The following is a 19,818-nucleotide window of genomic DNA, read 5'->3' on the forward strand; positions in this document are numbered from 1 at the left end:
TTTAGCTAATTAGGGAGTACTTTGGCTAAGACAATCAAGTAAGTGGTCTTACCATAGGATAGACTAAAATTGTTTGCATTACCGTCTTATTTACGAGCATGATGATGTATGATGTTTATGATGATGTATGAGTATGATAATATATGATGTTTATGAAGATGTATGAGTATGATACTTGAGCTATGATGCATGTTATATGTACGTGATTTATGTTTTGATGCATGACATACATATGATGTTTGATGTAATTGATGGCTTATTGATGAGTATCATGTTGTAGGCCGTTTTCTTTAATATGATGATGTTTTCCATATTGAGCATGCTATATGATGATGATTGTCATATTGCATCATGTCATTAGATCGACCTAGGACACACCCCTAAGAGCATGAAAATGATATTAATATAAATATCCACGAGCATGTGTTACCTAGAGTAACAAAGAGATGAGACTAGAGGGTTGTGTCAGAAGAGACGTTATGATGGGATTTAGAGGGACCTCATGCATGTTGTATTTCATAAGCATATGGCTACTTCCCCTAGAGATGATAGTGCGGACGCGCACAGTATGATGATGAGTGTGAATGCGCACAATATGTCGAGTAGGGTGTTCATGAGATACATGACACTATGGGGTTTCATTGACCTCCGGACGTCACTACAAATTAGCTTGACTAGAGGGTCCAGGGGTGTACGAGCGCCTTGGGGATTCACACTCGCACGTGTGGGTCGTTTGTAGGGAAGTATTACATATCCAATTTGTCTGAGAATGGAGGCTACCCCTAGATGAGCTAGAAATAGGTCTCAAGAGCATGATTGCATGTGTTTGCATCTGCATGACCCCTATAGTGGGGCCATTTACTAACTATTCTTTGAAATACTCAGGCCGCATGCCACATAATTTTTCAGGTAAAGGCAAGGCGCACATGTACGGAGGACGGCGACATCACAAGCCAAGACTATGGCACGTGCATATGGTAGATTCATATTTAAATTCATAATCTTAGGTTAGAATAGAATGTTTTGCATTTCATCGATTTAAATTATTTTGTATTTGTATTTAATTTCTCTAAATTTCAATGTTTCATATTTAAACACGTAAGACTATGACTGTGTTTTTCAGAGAAGATGATGTTTTAAATGTTTTCGACATTTATATTAAAGATTGTGTTTTCTTTTAAGAGATATTTCCGCTTAGATAATGGTTCTATTCATAGTTGTGATGCATCATTTGCTGGTCTTTGGTGTTTGAGAATTGTTGAGAGATGAGTCACACATTAACTAATTAAGGAGAACATCATAGGTTTATTATAAGGAAGGAATACTATCTACCTAAGCGGAGACCTTTTGGAGGAACCAGAAACAAAATCGTAGTCATAGTTCCTAACATTGAAGTGGTGGCTTTAACTCTACACCACTCGTGTCAATTTAAGATGTTAGTTTTTAAGGTTCCACTCATTGCCAATTGTGTAACAGGCTCCACTCGTTGCAACCCTATGAAGATTTATGCGTCATCTCTCATATTGAGGTTGAAGATGATGGTGTGAGTAGCTCAATTGAATCAGTCATGTCACCCAAACCGACTCCCTATGGTTATGTATAGTTTTTAACCCTCTTCTAGACTAGTTCTTACGTAATTATCTTTGGTTCCTCAAAATTGACTTACTACAAGTCCAATACAAAAAAAATTGGGTGAGTTTTGGACATCTGGAATGCAAAAACTAAGGTCTCGAATATAACTAAGCAAGTAAGCAGTCACTTTGGTTTTTACTTAAGATTTACTCGTAGAAATTGCTTAGAATTAAACCAGAACCTTGAGATGACAAATAACTAAGCAAAATGGAAAAGATAGGTTAAGAGCTAGGTGTTAATCACTTAAATCGGACGTTTTACTCAAGAATCATAAATTTTAAATTTTACTCACTAAATGAACTCCACTATGTATGAAATTTTAATGTACGATCTAATATCATATAATAAGGATTTATGCAAAGTTTTATGGACATAAGAACATATAATAAGGATTTTCATGTATGCTGGAGTTATGATATGTTGACATGTTAAGGGCTTATGAATTTTATGATACATTAAGCTTAGGTTGACTTAAGTGTTATGATGGACCCTTGGAGCTAGAACCCGTGAACTTATAACCTAAAATGTCTCCCTAGGATGTACAACTCAAGCTTTAAGTGTACCATGATACTCATACTAGGTATCACAATCGTACATTTTCAACCGTGTGGCGTCATGATCTTAACACACTCATGACAAGTCTTAAGGGAAACTCAAGTCTTATTCACATTTTTTGTCCCATTTTATGGCTTCGTTGGACCTTAGACGAGGTTCTCCTTTGCTAACCGAACATCCCTCATGTGGAATCTTAGCTTGTTTAGTCATAAACGCCGCCCATGCGTGCATGTTCAATCATTTGTGACCTTAACCAACTTGCCTCTACACTAGACCAAATCATCCGGCACGACCTTGTCCCTACTCTAGATCATTGTCATTCATGTGTCGTTGCATCACATCTTGTCACCTTGGTTACCAATGACATGCCTTTTATATCAGAATGTCATCCCAAGTCCCAAGATGTCATCAACTATCGTAGCTTGCTCGGACATGTCTATAAAAAATGGACTCATATGTCGTTCTTATCAATGGGCATCCAAACATCTATCCATCCCGATTCTATCGAGGCATGAATCATCACATGTCCATGCTAAGTTATTTAAGGATTCTGTACCAATAGCATGTGTTTATACTAACTTATTTAAGGGTGGGGGCACAATGTTAACACAGGCACATCATCTAACATTGTCCTTGATAAACTCATTTCAAAGAAAGTCGCTCAAGACATAGGGGTGGTGGAGAATTGACAGCATGTCTCCCCTTGTAGTACATTTTGAAGTATTTTTTTGTCAAGCAAGAGTAGACATGATTTTGGTGAACAATCATATGGTCTCTTGGAGCGTTTGTTGGGTATCCAATTGAAACTAAATTTGGTTAGCATTTATATTTTACATATACAAACTTAAATCCAAAGCCACATGCCCAAACTCTACTGGAACTTTGACCTCCAAGGTTGAGGATCAAGGCCCTACTCGGGTCTTTTTCAAGTCTATATTTGACACTCATGTCAACCATTTGCCTTTATCTTGCTTATGTCTTAGCTTGGCTTCAATGCACACTCTTCATGGTGTGTTTGATGGTATGTTCTCTTCGGTCACATCATGGAACTTGTCTTATCTCGACCCTCACATAAGTCGATTGGAACCCCTTCTATGTCACCACATTGTCTGTTTGCGCATGAGGGTCATTACCTACTCTTTTCATAGAATGGTTGTGACACTAGGTACTACTCTATTCAAACTCACTTCATGGCCTGAGTCATCTTAGATGTACGTGGGATAACCTACCCATATTTCTTGTAGGATGTCAGAACCAAAATATGTCGTAGTAGACACAGGAAAATACCGAAACACGATGTTCAAATCTAAATTTTGAATCATTGTTCAAATATTAGAAATATGTATTATGATAAGGTTCATTTTATTCACAGTGTGACCTTAGGTCTTCTAAGAGGAGTGCTTTAGGACTAGGACTAGTATTACCTATTGGGTATGGAGTGGAAGTGGATAGCCTGATGGGATTATTTTTACAATTTTGGTATTTTTTATTTAGTAAAAATTAACATAAAGTATAAGATACCTATGTAATGATGAGGATGACATGCATGTAGTGGCAACGAAGAAATTGCATGGTTACACAGACACTAATAAATTTAAATTCTCAAGATTGTAACTAAAAACACAATCATTTAAATAATACAACTCAGAAAGAAAAGCCCAATGAAAAAACTTAAAGTAAAAGAAAGGAGGAACCTAATAAATTAAAATTTCAAAGATTATTAAATTATAACATATAGTTTAAATAACATAAATTAGGAAAAAAAAAATTAAGCCAAAATAAATGATTTTAGCCCTTATAAAATGAAAACTGATTTTTGAACCCCTTTCACCCTCATGTCACGTTGAAGTACTGCAGAAAAATAAATTGCAAAATCCGATCCAATTTATCGTAATCGATTAGTTAACATGTTGGTTAACCGTATTTTGAAACACGGAAAAAAATCATTGGCTTATCAAATTATCTATCGAGGCATGAAAAAGATTCAACAAAAAACAGAAACAAATCCACTATCTGCTTTACGTCAACTAATACGTGCAGTAACTCCCGATATAGCAGTAAAGAAGAAGTCTAAATAAAAAAACTCTACCCTTTTAAAATAAGCTATGTGAAAATTCTAATAAACTATAATTTAGAATATCATTAAATTAAAATGCATTATTTAGATAATAAAATATTAAAAAAGAACTAAAGAAAAAATTAGTCACTTTCTTTAATTTAAAATAACTACGGAAACCTAATAAAAATAAATAAATTGAAACACATTATTTAAATAATATAAATTTTAAAAAGTTAAAAAGAAAAAAAAAAGGACTTAATAAATTAAAATATGAAAGATTTTAAATTAAAACGTATAATTTAAATAATAAAAGTTATAAAAAAGCAAAAGAAAAACAAAAAGTATAATAGACTAAAATTTCAATATTATTAAATTAAAGCATCTAATTTAAATAATACAGATTAAAAAAACTGTTAAAAGAGAAAACCCATTACCCAACCCGTTCGTTAAAAAAAAAAAAAAAAAATAAATAAATAAAAATTTAAAAATTATGAAATTAAAAGATATAAATGAAAAGATATTGGTGCGGGGCTTCGAAATTCCCTCTTCTCCTAAACCCTTCTTCATCTCCCTCCGCCCGTCTTAGTTCTTCAACCCGCCGGCCTCCTTGTCCTTAAACCCATCTCTTGAATTTGTTCATATGGCCGTGAATGCAACTGGCGATGATCAGTCTCACAAGACTCACAGGTCTCGCCAATCTGGTCCCAATGCAAAGAAGAAAGCAGAGCACAAGAAGAAGGGGGAGGTTTCTGAGAATGACAGGAAGCACAATCCGAAGGTAGTTTAATTGTTTGTTGTATTCTAATCAATCCATGCCTCCGACTAAATTTAAACTTAACTCTTGTTTTTCTTTTCTAGGCTTTTGCTTTTAATTCATCAGTGAAAGCTAAGCGCCTGCAATCTCGTTCTGTCGAGAAAGAACAACGTAGGCTTCATGTTCCCACAATCGATCGTTGTTATGGTGAACCAGCTCCCTATGTTATTGTTGTACAGGGACCTCCCCAGGTCTGAATTTATTACTTTCTATATTTTTATCACTTGCATCTCTTTTAATTCTTCTTCTTTTAATTGTTGTTACTTACTGTAGGTTGGAAAATCTCTTCTAATAAAGTCTCTTGTTAAGCATTATACCAAACATAATCTACCTGATGTTCGTGGGCCGATTACAATTGTGTCAGGTTCACTCTATTGCCGATTATAACTTAATTTTCATTCTTGTTTCACACACAAACTCATTTTTCAGTGTTTTGGCTATTTTATTTGGGGATTTGTATTCTCAATGTGTGTGTTTTTCAGGTAAACAAAGGCGGTTGCAGTTTGTAGAGTGCCCAAATGATATCAATGGGATGATTGACGCAGCGAAGTTTGCTGATTTGACTTTGCTTCTAATTGATGGTAGTTACGGTTTTGAGATGGTGAGATACCATGATTCCACTTATTTGAAGATTATAATGAAATTTGTCAATTAATTTAAATATCTTACCAACATCACAGGAGACTTTTGAGTTCCTCAACATTTTGCATAATCACGGACTTCCAAAAGTTATGGGAGTTCTCACTCACCTTGATAAGTTTAAGGATGCAAAAAAGTTGAGGAAAACAAAGCAGCATCTTAAACATCGCTTTTGGACTGAGATACGCACAGGAGCAAAATTATTTTATCTGTCTGGGCTTATTCATGGAAAGTAAGGATCTTCTTCTTCACTCCTATCTTCAAACATTCATTTTTGTTACACTTCATCATTTAATGTTTGCAATAGGTTGATATGTGATTTTGTATACTCAATTTTCTCTCATCGACAGGTACACTAAACGTGAAGTACACAATCTTGCTCGGTTTATCTCTGTGATGAAGTTTCAGCCACTGTCTTGGCGTACCAACCATCCATATGTTTTATCTGATCGATTTGAAGATGTCACTCCACCTGAACGAGTTCATATGAATAATAAATGTGATAGAAATATCACACTATATGGTTATCTTCGAGGTTGTAATTTGAAGAAGGAAACTAAGGTACCACTTCTCTGGTTGATGCTTTTGCTTTTCTGTAGGATTTATTATCTGTTTATGTTATTGTTTACAACATTGTTTTTACATTACCTTATTTTCAATGCATAAATCAGGTTCACATCTCTGGCGTGGGTGATTTTAATTTGGCTAATGTAACCAGTTTGGCTGATCCTTGTCCTTTGCCATCTGCTGCCAAGAAGAAAGGACTACGTGATAAGGAAAAATTGTTTTATGCTCCTATGTCTGGGCTTGGGGATCTTTTGTACGATAAGGATGCTGTTTATATAAATATTAATGACCATTTCGTTCAGTATTCCCAAGTTGATGATGATAAAGAAGTTCCTTCAACCAAAGGTAATTGGCTTCCATTATTTTACTGCCTTGATAGTTGTCATGGGAAAATAGAAGATTTAGTAAATTTAAAGAAGCATGTTGAAAACGATGAATAGTCATCAATTTGGTTTGAATATTTAATTACTACTCATTTTAATTTTAATACCACATTCTCTGCATATTAGCAGTCATCCGTCACTTATTTTGAAGTAACTCTTATGCTATAATCAGGTAAAGTTCAAGATGTGGGTGAAGTTCTGGTGAAGTCTCTCCAGAACACAAAATATTCAGTTGACGAAAAGTTAGAGAAGAGCTTCATTTCCCTATTTGGCAGAAAACCTGACAACTTAAATGGGATCCATAGTATTGAGCCGGCAGAGCAACGTCAACCTGGGTTGGTGGAACTTGATAGACCTGGTGTAATACATGATACCGATGATTCGGAGTCGTCCGATCAAGATGACCTTACCCTGAAAAAGGCTAAATTTGAAAGTGAGGGCACTGATGAAGAAGAGCATAATGATTTGTTAAATCAGAAATCCCCTGTTGAAGACCATATGAAGGAACATATTGAATTTCATGAAGGGAGGCTTAGGAGAAAAGCTGTTTTTGGAAATGATGTTGACTCTGATGATCTCATGGTAACGTGACTGACTTAATTTTGGAAATGATGCGGCTGTTCATTTATATTTTGTGTGCACAATCCAATTTATGTCAACTTTGCAGGCAATGTGCCAAAAAAGAACGTTGTTAGTGTCCTTATATTTTCTTTTATATCTTTGTAGGATTCAGATGAAGAAGAAGATGACAATGACAGTGATGTTGACGGTCAAAAAATGTTGTCAGAAGATGATGAAAATGAAAATGAAGATGAAGATGAGGATGAGGATGAGGATGATAATGACGAGGAAAATGGTATTTTCCTTGTAAATCTGTTGTATGCAGTTTTTATTTTTTTGTTCCATTGATAATTTGACCACCTTATTACTCTATTTGTAGATAGAGGCATGGGTAACTCCTCAAAGTGGAAGGAGTCTTTGTTAGAAAGGACCATCTCTCGGCAACACGTGAATCTCATGAAACATGTGTATGGGAAATCCACACAAACATCTACAACCTCAAGGGATGAAGGTGATGATGATGAAGAAAGTGACGAGGACCACTTTTTTAGGCCTAAAGGCGAGGGAAATAAGGTTTACTCTTTGCACTAATTTTTTAAAAATATATTCCCTTTTTTAAGATTTCATGTTTTTGATTGTTGGTTTTCCGATTGTGCGAATAGTGGTCACTTTTTAACGTTTTAATATATTGTTAATGGCAGAATGAAAGTAAAGCAGTGGATGGTGCAAATGCCAGTTCTGAGGATTATTCTAAATTTACAAACTTTTTCAATGATAATAATGTGGAGAGCATTCGTGACCGCTTTGTCACTGGTGATTGGTCAAAAGCTGCTCTCAGAAATAAATCTTCTCAGGACGAAGTTGAAGAAGATGATGTGTATGCTGATTTTGAAGATCTAGAAACTGGTGAGAAGTATGAGAGTGCTGATAAAACTACCGGTGCCATGGTCCAAAAGGCAGAGTACTCAACAATTGAGGAGCGCAGGCTGAAAAAGCTTGCCCTTCGGGCACAGTTCGATGCTGAATATCCTTTTGATGATCTTGATTATACTTGTTTTTTCCACCACCTTTTATTTATCTTAATTCTCTTTTTTAAGAATTTGTTAGAGACTTAACTCTGACCTACATATGCTGGATCTAAGGCACCGGAGGATGGAAGTGATATAGAAGGTGAGGGAAAGTTAAACCACAGTGAAGCTAATGAAGGTGATGATTATCATGACAAGGTAAACCTTCTCCCTCCTTTTTAAAAGGTTGGTAGTTTTTGCATGACCCTGAGCACTGCTTCATGCTTGATTGTTTCAGATGAAGGAGGAAATTGAAATTAGGAAACAAAGGAATAAAGCTGAACTTGATAATATTGATGAAGCCTTCCGGTTGGGGATTGAGGGCTTCCAATCAGGGACATACGTAAGATTGGAAGTTCATGGTGTTCCTTGTGAGATGGTGGAGCATTTTGATCCTTGCCAGCCAATTTTGGTTGGAGGAATTGGGCCGGGGGAGGATGACGTTGGATACATGCAGGTAATATTTTAAGAGATCTCTCTTTTTTTTTTATTAACTTGATTAGTCTGTATTTTTTTTCTTGTGTCATGCTGAGAAGTTGTCGATTGCATGTATCTCACCTTACTAAGTTTCCGATAATGTAATTAAACCATAACACTCTAACCCCAGAAGGGGTCATGAACCTGATATAAAGAGATATTGAGATTGAAGCTCTTGTCCAATCACTCTATCGATGTCCTTCATTCCTTGATTAAAGCTTTATTTCTTTTTGGAAAAGTTATTCAAAGTGTGTTCTTCTTTCACCCAGTTATCTTGCAATAATATGTTAATAATATGTTTGCAGGTCAGATTAAAACGACATAGGTGGCATAAGAAGGTACTGAAGACTAGAGATCCATTAATTTTTTCGGTTGGATGGAGACGTTTCCAAAGTACCCCTGTTTATGCAATTGAAGATTCAAATGGGAGGCACCGCATGCTTAAATATACACCTGAACATATGCACTGTCTAGCAATATTTTGGGGCCCTCTAGCCCCTCCTAACACAGGGCTTATTGCTGTTCAGACTTTATCGAGCAATCAGGTATACTGGAAATTCTTTTGTAATCCTCTTGGTTTGGTGGTAACTCCTTGTCTCCACCCCTTTGTATTCCTTTTTGAAAGTTAAGGTCTAGTTTCTTATAAGAAATGAAAGAGTGCAGGAATAGTTCTCTGGTTGGTCTGTCCAAAGTGTTCAATTTAGATACCATCTGAAGTATTCAATTTGGCATAAAAGCGAAAGACGGCAAGAATGAATGCTAAGTGTTCATAGCTATCTTTTGCTATTTGTATTCTAGATGAGGCTCTTTTTTGTGAATTTATTTTCTTCATCATTTGAGAATGTCTTATCCTCTGGAGTCTTCACGAATCACTGCATTTTAATTCATCTTTTATGTACATATTCTTGTATGACATGAACATTTGATTAATTTTTTTCCCCATAAGCATAAGGTTTGTCTTGTGCCATTTCAGCTGTTTGCATTATAGATTAAATATTTGATGCCAAACTTTACTTTGAAGTTTTTATTGCCATCTTTTGTTGGCCTTTTCTAGCTTTTTATAGACCTTTTGTATGGCTTCTCAGGCATCGTTCAGAATATGTGCAACAGCTACTGTGCTCCAATCCAATCATGAAGAGCGGGTGGTCAAGAAAATCAAGCTAGTTGGTTATCCATGCAAAATTTTTAAGAAGACAGCACTTATAAAAGATATGTTTACTTCAGATCTTGAAATAGCTCGTTTTGAAGGTGCATCTGTTCGAACTGTCAGTGGTATTCGAGGCCAGGTCAAAAAGGTATGTCTGTTTCAAATAGAGACATTTTGCATGTTATTTTTCCTACTCATAGAGAGTTTATTCTTTTTCTGTTTCTTTCTATTGTAATGCTTACTACAGGAAATTCTTATGTACCTCACCCGTACTTGTCCTGACCCCCATATTTTTTCCAATTATATATTCTCTTATAGTCTGCTTGCTAATGAACTACTGAACCGTGATCTGGCTTCTGTTTAAACAGTGTGAATTATTGGTTCTTATGATGACTTTTCATGATATATAGGTGATCGGCCGTAAATATTTTTGCCTTGTATTTTCTATCATTTTTTTTTCCAATGAAAGCTTAGTTTCTAGATAAACAAAAAATGATATATAAAAGTTATTTACTGAGGAATGAAACTTAAGCCTGGCTTGCTTGCTTGCTGATCTGATGAAAGCAATAAAAGAACAAATAGAAGATTTATTTATCAATTTATAGATTTTGTAACTGAATGACCCTTACCAGTTCTTCTATGTAATTTGCCATTGTAAATCTGTAGATGGTCAATATGTGTAGCTAGACGTAGGGTCAAGTATTTGCAGGGATGTTAGGATATCATTTGATTACTTTTCTTTCTCGTCTGTTGGTAACTTTTACAGTTGTAAAAGTATTGATTCTCACTCCAGGCTATGTTGGACGCCTGGAATAATGATATCTATACATCAATGGATATTTAATTCCTAGTTTCAACCAATGCTATCTATCTGCAGGCTGCGAAAGAGGAGATTGGTAACCAGCCCAAGAAGAGAGGGGGAGTCCCCAAGGAAGGGATTGCTAGATGTACCTTCGAGGACAAGATTCGGATGAGTGATGTAGTTTTCTTGCGTGCATGGACTAAAGTTGAAATTCCTCAATTCTACAACCCGCTGACTACAGCATTGCAACCTCGTGGTCGAATATGGCAAGGGATGAAAACTGTGGCTGAACTCAGGAAAGAACATAATCTTCCCATTCCTGTGAACAAGGATTCAGTGTACAAGCCAATCGAAAGGCAGAAACGGAAGTTCAATCCATTGGTGATTCCCAAATCATTACAAGCAGCCTTGCCATTCAAATCAAAACCAAAGGATAAACCTAGTCAACAGAGGCCACTTCTTGAAAAGCGAAGAGCTGTCGTGATGGAGCCTCGTGAACGGAAAGTTCATGCTCTTGTTCAGCAGCTTCAACTTATGAGACATGAGAAAGTAATGCATTTTTTTTTTTTTTTTCCTTCTCTTAGAATATAATAAGATAACTTCTAATCCATATTTTCTATCTCAAATTTGTCCTTATAGATGAAGAAACGAAAGATCAAAGAAGAGAAGAAAAGAAAAGAGCTTGAAGCGGAGAATGCCAAAAACGAGCAGCTGTCTAAAAAGCGGCAAAGAGAAGAACGGCGAGAGAGGTATAGAAAAGAAGATAAAATGAGAAAGAAAATTAGAAGTGGATGAGGTTTGGGATAATATTATATATATTATGGAGATTCACCCAATAGGTTCTTCAAATATATTCGGATGAGTTTTTACATGTATTCTTAGAGTTTGTTATTAGGTGATCTTTTAGTTGATGAAAATTTTGTATAGTCTTTACAGTTTATGAAAGAAATTTTATCTAATTTCATTGGAAGGTGAATTATAGGTTTTTTGAAGGATGGAGGAAGATGATGTCCTTACAACTTTCTTTCTTCATGGCCCTTTTTTATGCCTCTCAAGTTGATCACACGAAAAATACTACAAATTTTCTCACAAAAATTACAATAAATCCGCTTCAAGAATTTGAATGATTGAACAAAGTGAATATGAATTTGCAAGTATAATGATGCAGCCGATTCACAATTTTCCTGTATCGATATGTATATTTGACACTAAACCAAAACCGAGCATTTTCTTCACTGTTCATCTTAGAAGAAGCATGATATGTGGTACACCACGGAGCTCCCAAAGCTAGAGGAAGCTCTGCTGCAGGCACCAATGGTCTAGGACACTCAAAAAATGTGCAGCCATGAACTTTCTGCATCTTTTCTTGCAATCTCTTGAGAAATAACAGTGGGCAGTACATTTTTCGAGAGGAGGGAGAGTTTTACCCATGTCTCTAATTGCTTGTCCTAGGTGTATTGTTTAAGATAATCGATTATCCCACATACAAGTTCTTTCTCAGCATCGACCCCAACAAGCAGAGAATAATTCATAACATTTATCGACGGCGCACATTATGCTAAATCAATGACAACTGTAGTCTCAATATAAAACTATTTACAATATCTCTTTCTTGTTATATTGATTGTGACACTTTAATTTTTATTCCCCCTTTCATACCTACTAATGGTCTCTAAAGTTTAAACAGTAACTCAAAGAGACCAAAGAAGTTTGAACTGCTTACCATTTGTAATCAAAGATGTTAGTCAAGACATGTATCTCATTTATAATAGAAAAGTATACCTGATTGCTTGATAAAGTCTGAACAGCAATAAGCTGTGTGTTAGGAGGGGCTAGAGGGCCTGTTCAGGTGTATGGTGTATGTGGTGTGTCACAATCCCTTTTTCTTGTTAGCGGATTTGACAATTGTGTGGTAGTCATTCTCAGCACTGAGTGAGTCAAGTCAACTTCAGATTGCGTTCCCTATGGTCGGGCAACGTATACTCATGTCTCGGGCCCCGATTTGAAAAGAAGATTTTAGAAAACGGAGCAGAGAGACTTTGGAAAGAGTTTGGAAAGCAAGAATGAGAGAGAGATTGAGAGTAATGTTATATAGCATGTAAGCAAAAGACGACAACAACGGCTTAAATAGTATATAACTTTACCGGTAGGGAGAATTTGACAACTAGTCGCATCCCTCTATAGTACATTTTGAGGCATTTCATGTCTACCAGGCGTAGCCATGATTTCGACGAAACGTCGTACTCTTAGCAAAAACAAGAAGGAAATAATACAACATGACAGCAGTAAAAGAAAGTGATAAAGTAGTACAAGGCAAGGGTTTCGGCGTGTAACAGGCATGCGGCTGTGGGCGACACGTTTTGGACAAGCATAATCGTGACATTGTGGCTGGCACCTAATGGGGACATGTGTTATGGAATGGGGCTATAAGTGTGTTAGGATGAGCGGTAGACATGTGTCGCACACAAAGTGAAGCAACGTGGCTGGCACCTAACAGGGACACGAATCGTAGATCCGACCTACTCTGCGTGACCTGAACTAAATTCCCAACCCATATCATTGTAGTTGCTCCTATCTGTTAGATTGAATGGCACGATGACCTATATGGGTCACGACCTCATGTATTTATAGATGTGTATAATGAAGATTGCATTCCAAATCTATGATTTGATAACAAACCATGAAATCATACTTTTGGTAACAAACCCTTCAAATCATAGATTTGGTAACAACTAGTAAATCTTAGATTATCTTAGTATATACATTTATGATCTATTTTAGGTTTAACACCCCCCCTCAATCTGGACGATGTACTACTAAGTTCAGATTGCGCCTAAAATGGCTAAAAGAAGGAGCTGGCAGTGGCTTTGTCATGATATCGGCGAGCTGATCCTTGGAAGATATGAGTCGAACATCAAGCTGACGAGTCGATACTCGTTCACGAACGAAGTGATAATCAACCTCAACATGCTTCATCCGTCGATGAAAGATTGGATTGGCGGATAGGTAGGTGGCACCAATGTTGTCACACCATAGGCTAGGCGCTCGCGCTTGCGAGATCTCGAGCTCACACAAGAGGACTTGGATCCAAATTAATTCGGCAGTGGCATCAGCAACCGCCTTATATTCGGCTACCGTACTAGAACGAGAAACTGTCGATTGTTTCCTCGAACTCCAAGAGATAAGATTGCCACCAAAGAAGATCACATAGCCTCCAGTGCTTCGACGATCATCAGGATTCCCAGCCCAATCAGCATCTGAAAAGGCACTCAACAAATCAGTGCTGAACTTTGTAAGACACAAACTCATATCAATAGTGTCATGTAGATAACGGAGAATTCGTTTGACTGCCGCCCAATGTATAGAAGTCGGAGAGGACATGAACTGACACACTCTGTTGACATAGAAGGATATATCAGGACGTGTCAGAGACAAATATTGGAGAGCACCAACGACACTTCGATAGCGAGTAGTATCCTCAGGTGAGAGCTTTTCACCACCATTCAATAACAACTTCTCACTGGGAAGCATAGGTGTGGGCACACCTTTGGAGGTGAGCATATTGGTTCTGGCTAATAAATCTCGAATGTATTTATGTTGTGTCAGAATAAGTCCACTGGAAGTATGGCGGACCTCAATCCCAAGAAAATAACTCAAAATACCAAGATCCTTGACGGCAAAATCATCCTGAAAATGTGTAAGAAGTTTCTCAGTAGCCGTAGAAGATGAGCTGATGATAATAATGTCATCAACGTAGATGAGGATATACATCTGAATGCCCGTTTTGTTAAAAATGAAAAGAGAGACATCAGCCTTTGAAGGTGTAAAATCCAGCTGTAATAGTTTGGAGCTAAGGCGAGAAAATCAGGCACGCGGAGCTTGTTTAAGGCCATAAATCGACTTATCCAGCTTGCAGAGATAACCAGGGTGTTGAGAATCCACAAATCCAGGGGGCTGTTTCATATAAACATCTTCATTAAGAAAGCCATGAAGAAAAGCATTTTGAATATCAATCTGCCGAATAGCCCAACCACGAGAAATAGCAAGAGATAATAAGAGCCGAATGGTAGTGGGCTTAACAACTGGGCTAAAGGTATCATCATAATCAACGCCATACTACTGTTTAAAACCTTTAGCAACCAGGCGTGCTTTGTAGCGATCAATAGAGCCATCTGGCTTTTGCTTGAGTTTGAAAACCCATTTGCAATCAATAACGTTAAGACCAGCACGAGAAGGAACCAAGTGCCATGTCTTATCTTTTTGAAGTGCCTGAAATTCATCATTCATTACCTGACGCCAGAGGGGATGCTCCATAGCAGTAATATGTGAAGTAGGTTCAGAGGCAGAAGACCGAGCTACAAGATATGTTACTGTTCCATCTGTACGCACCTTGGGTTTCTTGATATTGTGCTTCAATCGAGTACCATACAGATGAGTAGTAGGTGCAGGATCCACATTTGAGGGGACGGCCGTATCAGCCGTTGCGAGGGGAGCAACCGATGCTATAGCAGTTGGTTGACCAGCGGTCGAGGATTCGACCGGGCATTGCACAATATCATCTGCTGGCGGAGGAGCCGAGGCCTCAATCATTGGCGGAACAACCAACGCCGATTCGCATGGCAGCGACGCGGAGGATTGTTGCTGCAATTCCGAAGCTGATGTAGACACCACTGCATCCAAAGAGTTAGTAGGCCTAGGCATATGCATGTGATCATTCTCCAAATTAGTACTGCTATTACCCAAATGCAAGGTGCACAAATCAGGGGCATTATGCGTCGACTGTATGGTTGGGGAAGAATTAGGTGGGGCTCTCTTGAATGGAAAAACATTTTCATCAAATATGACATCTCTAGACATATAGACACGACCAGAATCGGTGTCAAGACACTTATACCCTTTATGTGAAGAACTGTAGCCTAGAAAGACACATTCCTTTGATCGAAAAGAGAGCTTTTGTTTGTTATAAGAACGAAGATGAGGCCAACAAGCACACCCAAATTTTTTTAATAAGGAGTAATTTGGTGGGGTATGAAAAAGAAGCTCTAAGGGGCATTTTTTATAGATGACACGAGTAGGAAGACGATTGATGAGATATGTGGTTGTAAGAAACGCGTTGTCCCAAAATTTAATAGGTACATGAGCATGAGCTAGAAGGGCTAGGCCAGTTTCAACAATATGACGGTGCTTGCGTTCAGCAGACCCATTTTGTTGATGTGTGTGAGGGCACGAAACACGATGACCAATTCCAAGGGAACGAAAAAATGTGTTATGAATTTTCTGATATTCCCCACCCCAATCAGATTGGACCCACTTGATTTTAGTATCTAGGAGGCGCTCAACATGAGCTTGGAATTGCAAAAATATACGAGGAGCTTCTGTACGATCATGCATCAAATAGATCCACGAAAATTTACTGCAATCATCAATGAAACTAATATAATATTTAAAACCCCCAACAGATGGAGGTGCAGGGCCCCAAACATCCGAAAAAATAAGTTCCAAAGGTGACAAAGACCTATGGGAAGAACTAGTATATGGTAATTGATGACTCTTTGCTAACTGACACGCATTACAAACTGACAAAGATGACTCACTAGCACACGAAATATTATTTAGACGCAAAATGGATTTTACTACTTGAGATGAAGGATGTCCAAGATGTGCATGCCATTGGGCGTGAATAGTAGATCTACTCACCAAGGCGTGCTTGAGATTATCGACATCGGATGGCTTAATAGGATAAAGACCAGATTCACACCTCCCATTTAGGAGACTTTTCCTTGAGTGTCGATCCTTTATAGAAAAATGCCAAGGATGGAATTCAAAAAATACGTCATTATCACGAGAAAATTTATGAACGGAAAGAAGATGTTTGGAAATTTCAGGCACATGCAAAATATTACGCAATGCAAGAGGACGAGTAGCAGTATTAATTAGAGAATGACCAGTATGCAAAACACGCAAACCTGCTCCATTGCCGACTTGAACTTGTTCACCTCCATGATAACGTTCACGCACAGCGAGACGATCTAGGTCACTGGTGATATGGTCCGTAGCGCCTGTGTCGCTGTACCAATTTGGGTCAATCTTGTAAGAGAAAGTAGCCGCCAGTGTCGTAGGAGGAGCAGAAGAAGGTTCATCTTGATAGGACTCATCCATCCTATGCCAGCAGCGGATAGCAGTATGCCCCACTTTGCCACAGATCTGGCAGGAAGGACGAGCAGAAGGGCCACGACGATCACCAGCAGGACGAGAGGGTGCATAACCTTGAGAACGACCACGACCACGATCCCTACGCCCACGATTCTTCTGCTGACCACCACGACTAGCATAATTGGCAGAAGATCCAAGATTTAACTGAAGTTTAGCACGACCAGTATAATTGGCCGAAGATCTCGGATTTAACTGAAGTTCAGCCTGGTGTTGTAGTTAGCGAGCTTCATACGTCATTAGATGTGCAAACACATCTTCAAGCGTGAGGGCTTCACTCTTGGTAGTCATTGAGGTGACGAAGGGATCATAGTCAGGGCCAAGACCAGCGAGAAGATACGCGATCACATCATCATCCTGCAAGGCAGAGCCGGTGGCAGCCAGCTCGGTGGCTAGCCCTTTGATTTTGCAAAAATAATTTGCAGCAGATTGATCTCGTTTCTTGGACGTGGCGAGCTCAACACGAATCTGAGTAGTGCGAGCACGAGTTGACGATGAAAACATCCGCTGCAGGGTATCCCACGCCTCCTTGGACGTAGTAGCGGCAACCACATCATGAAGAATCTCCTCAGACATGGAGGAGAGAAGGCCGCTAAGGACTTGTTGATCCTGATCATACCACTGATTATAGGCCGGATAAGAGACCAGCTCAGCACTAGCAGTAGTTGAGGAAGGGACTAGCTTGGCAGGTGCAACATTGGTGCCATCGAGGTAGCCCATAAGCTTCGTACTCCGTAGGTAGGGGAGGAGCTGGGCACGCCATATGATGAAGTTGTTTTTGGTTAGACGAATTGTGACAACATGGGGTAGAGGGATTGGGCCAAAAGTCGCCATGGTAGTTGAGACGGTGTTGGAAATGGTGGATGGAGAGGAGGAAGAAGACATGGTAGAAATTTAAAAAATAAACCTTGGCTCTGATACCATGTTAGATTGAATGACACGATGACCTATATGGGTCACGACCTCATGTATTTATAGATGTGTATAATGAAGATTACATTCCAAATCTATGATTTGATAACAAACCATGAAATCATAGATTTGGTAACAAACCCTTCAAATCATAGATTTGGTAACAACTAGTAAATCTTAGATTATCTTAGTATATACAGTTATGATCTATTTTAGGTTTAACACTATCTATGTGTGCCATGGTTTATGTAATGAATGAATGTACTCCTTTCAGACGCGCCTAACTACTCGTGCGTGAAGTCCTGTGTATTGCCCCTTCAAGCACATGTGTGGTGCAATTTTTTGGTCGGTTCGACCTTCGTTTGTCAGTTTTTTGCTCTAGTTTTGATACTAACCTTAATTCAACTTGAATTATGGCCTATTAGAGAAATTTGTGAAATTTTGGACCTCCTAATATACTAAAAATCTAGCTTAGAAGGGCGGGCACGCGTCATCCAAGTAATTATTAGATTCTCTTGAGAAATACTGGTAAGGATCATTAGATCGATCATGCATTCTATTTTATCCAACCTTACGTGGTTACAATGCATGATTAGGGCATTAAAATATTATACTAAGTTGTGAATAAGACGCCTATTTCAGAAAAATTCAAATAGCCCCTAAGATAAGATTTTGAGTTGCATGCTTTTTCTCTTGTGCTAGAAAGAAGGTTCATATATTGTAAGCAGCGTTTCGAATGACTAATGATGTTATCTCTTTGTTGAGCTTATATGAATGAATGAAATTGTATGATAGCTCCGGGTGACTATAGAATGTAGATATCTGTATTGAGTTAAGTGTACACTAGAGATATGTCAACTAAATGATGACCCAGGACAGGACGCCTCTAGCACACCAAGCACTTTAGGAATATGAGTGGCAATCTACTAGTCTAGACCTTGGTACTCTCAGACTAAGAAAACTGGAGGAGTTTGTAAAGAGTACCCTAGAGTCGAAAGTCCGTGTCTTAAGTCGCCTAGACATCCTTAAGAACCTAGTTTCAGGAATGTTTAGATTATGAATTTTGGGCTTTAGGTGATTGAGATAATTATCTCCCAAACCAATCTTGGTGAGAGAGCCAACTTAAGATTAGAGCACTAGTGCTAGAGCGGTTTTACATTTACTTGGGTCAGTAAATTTTTCCAGTATATCAAACACCATAGGATTGTCGGCGGCGATCAGAAGTCTAGACCTTAGTGCTCACAGAAATTAGACTAAACTCGAGGTGCTAGTACCGAGTGTCTTGGAAATGTGAGATGAGGTTAAATCGCCTAGACGTTCTAGAAACCTAGTAGACCTCCACAGTGTCACAATCGCACTTTGATGGCAGCGAACTTGCGATTGTGCGGCACTCACGTCCCAGCAACAAGTGAGTTAAGCCTATTTGTTCTTGCGTCGCCTACAGCCAAGCGACATATGCTCAAGCCTTTGGCCCCGGTTCAAGAAGAAAGTTCTAGAAAACGGGGCAGAGAGATTTCGAAAGAGAGTTTTGAAAGCAAGATTTGAGAAATTGAAATTGGTGTTATATGGGAATGTAAGCAAAAGGCAACAACAACGGCTTACTGCATATAACTATCGGGTAGGGAGAAGTTGACAACTAGTCATATCCCTCTATAGTACATTTTGAGGCATTTCATGTCTGGCAGGCCTAGACATGATTTTTCCGAACGTCATACTCCCTAGAAATACAAAAGTAAAATACTACAACATGAAAAGACATAAAGGGTTTGGTTTGTCATGGGCATGTGGCCATGGGCAACACGCCTTGGACGAGCATGTCCGTGACATCCTCCCCCACCTAATTGGTTGACGTCTCTGTCAACCGACTATTTTCAAACCTGGCGATGTGGGTGGCGGCGGAGTCGAGATCTTCGGCGCGTTCCTAGCTGGTTTCTTCCGTAGGGAGATTCTTCCATTTGACAAGGATTTTGCTAATCCTCCGTACAGGTCTTCC

General features: G+C 38.4%; 1 protein-coding gene and 1 non-coding gene across 2 annotated transcripts; one reads left to right on the plus strand and one right to left on the minus strand.

The window, feature by feature from the left end:
* Window positions 1-4,772: 4,772 nt before the first annotated feature.
* On the plus strand, window positions 4,773-11,695 carry LOC111788646 (uncharacterized). Its single transcript, XM_087121663.1, has 17 exons — window positions 4,773-5,024; window positions 5,105-5,251; window positions 5,334-5,424; window positions 5,543-5,661; window positions 5,741-5,931; window positions 6,050-6,260; window positions 6,371-6,611; window positions 6,822-7,231; window positions 7,376-7,505; window positions 7,590-7,783; window positions 7,912-8,234; window positions 8,337-8,436; window positions 8,516-8,734; window positions 9,060-9,299; window positions 9,840-10,049; window positions 10,779-11,252; window positions 11,343-11,695. Exons 1-17 carry the CDS (start codon window positions 4,887-4,889, stop codon window positions 11,496-11,498), a joined length of 3,594 nt encoding a protein of 1,197 aa, XP_086977789.1. The 5' UTR covers window positions 4,773-4,886; the 3' UTR covers window positions 11,499-11,695.
* A 5,444-nt stretch (window positions 11,696-17,139) lies between these two features.
* On the minus strand, window positions 17,140-17,279 carry LOC147793614 (small nucleolar RNA Z247). Its single transcript, XR_015420164.1, has one exon. It is a non-coding gene; the product is annotated as a small nucleolar RNA Z247 (small nucleolar RNA).
* Window positions 17,280-19,818: the final 2,539 nt, after the last annotated feature.

The sequence above is a fragment of the Cucurbita pepo genome, chromosome 2, assembly GCF_057944985.1.
Source record: "Cucurbita pepo subsp. pepo isolate OVF chromosome 2, ASM5794498v1, whole genome shotgun sequence".
In the NCBI taxonomy this organism is placed as follows: Eukaryota; Viridiplantae; Streptophyta; class Magnoliopsida; order Cucurbitales; family Cucurbitaceae; genus Cucurbita; species Cucurbita pepo.

Bases quoted from the DNA above. Each gene is read 5' to 3' on its own strand.
- LOC111788646 (XM_087121663.1), top strand. From the start codon at position 4,887: ATGGCCGTGAATGCAACTGGCGATGATCAGTCTCACAAGACTCACAGG. The intron at 5,252-5,333 runs GTCTGAATTTAT...TACTTACTGTAG, and splicing joins TTGTACAGGGACCTCCCCAG to GTTGGAAAATCTCTTCTAAT. The intron at 11,253-11,342 runs GTAATGCATTTT...TTGTCCTTATAG, and splicing joins AACTTATGAGACATGAGAAA to ATGAAGAAACGAAAGATCAA.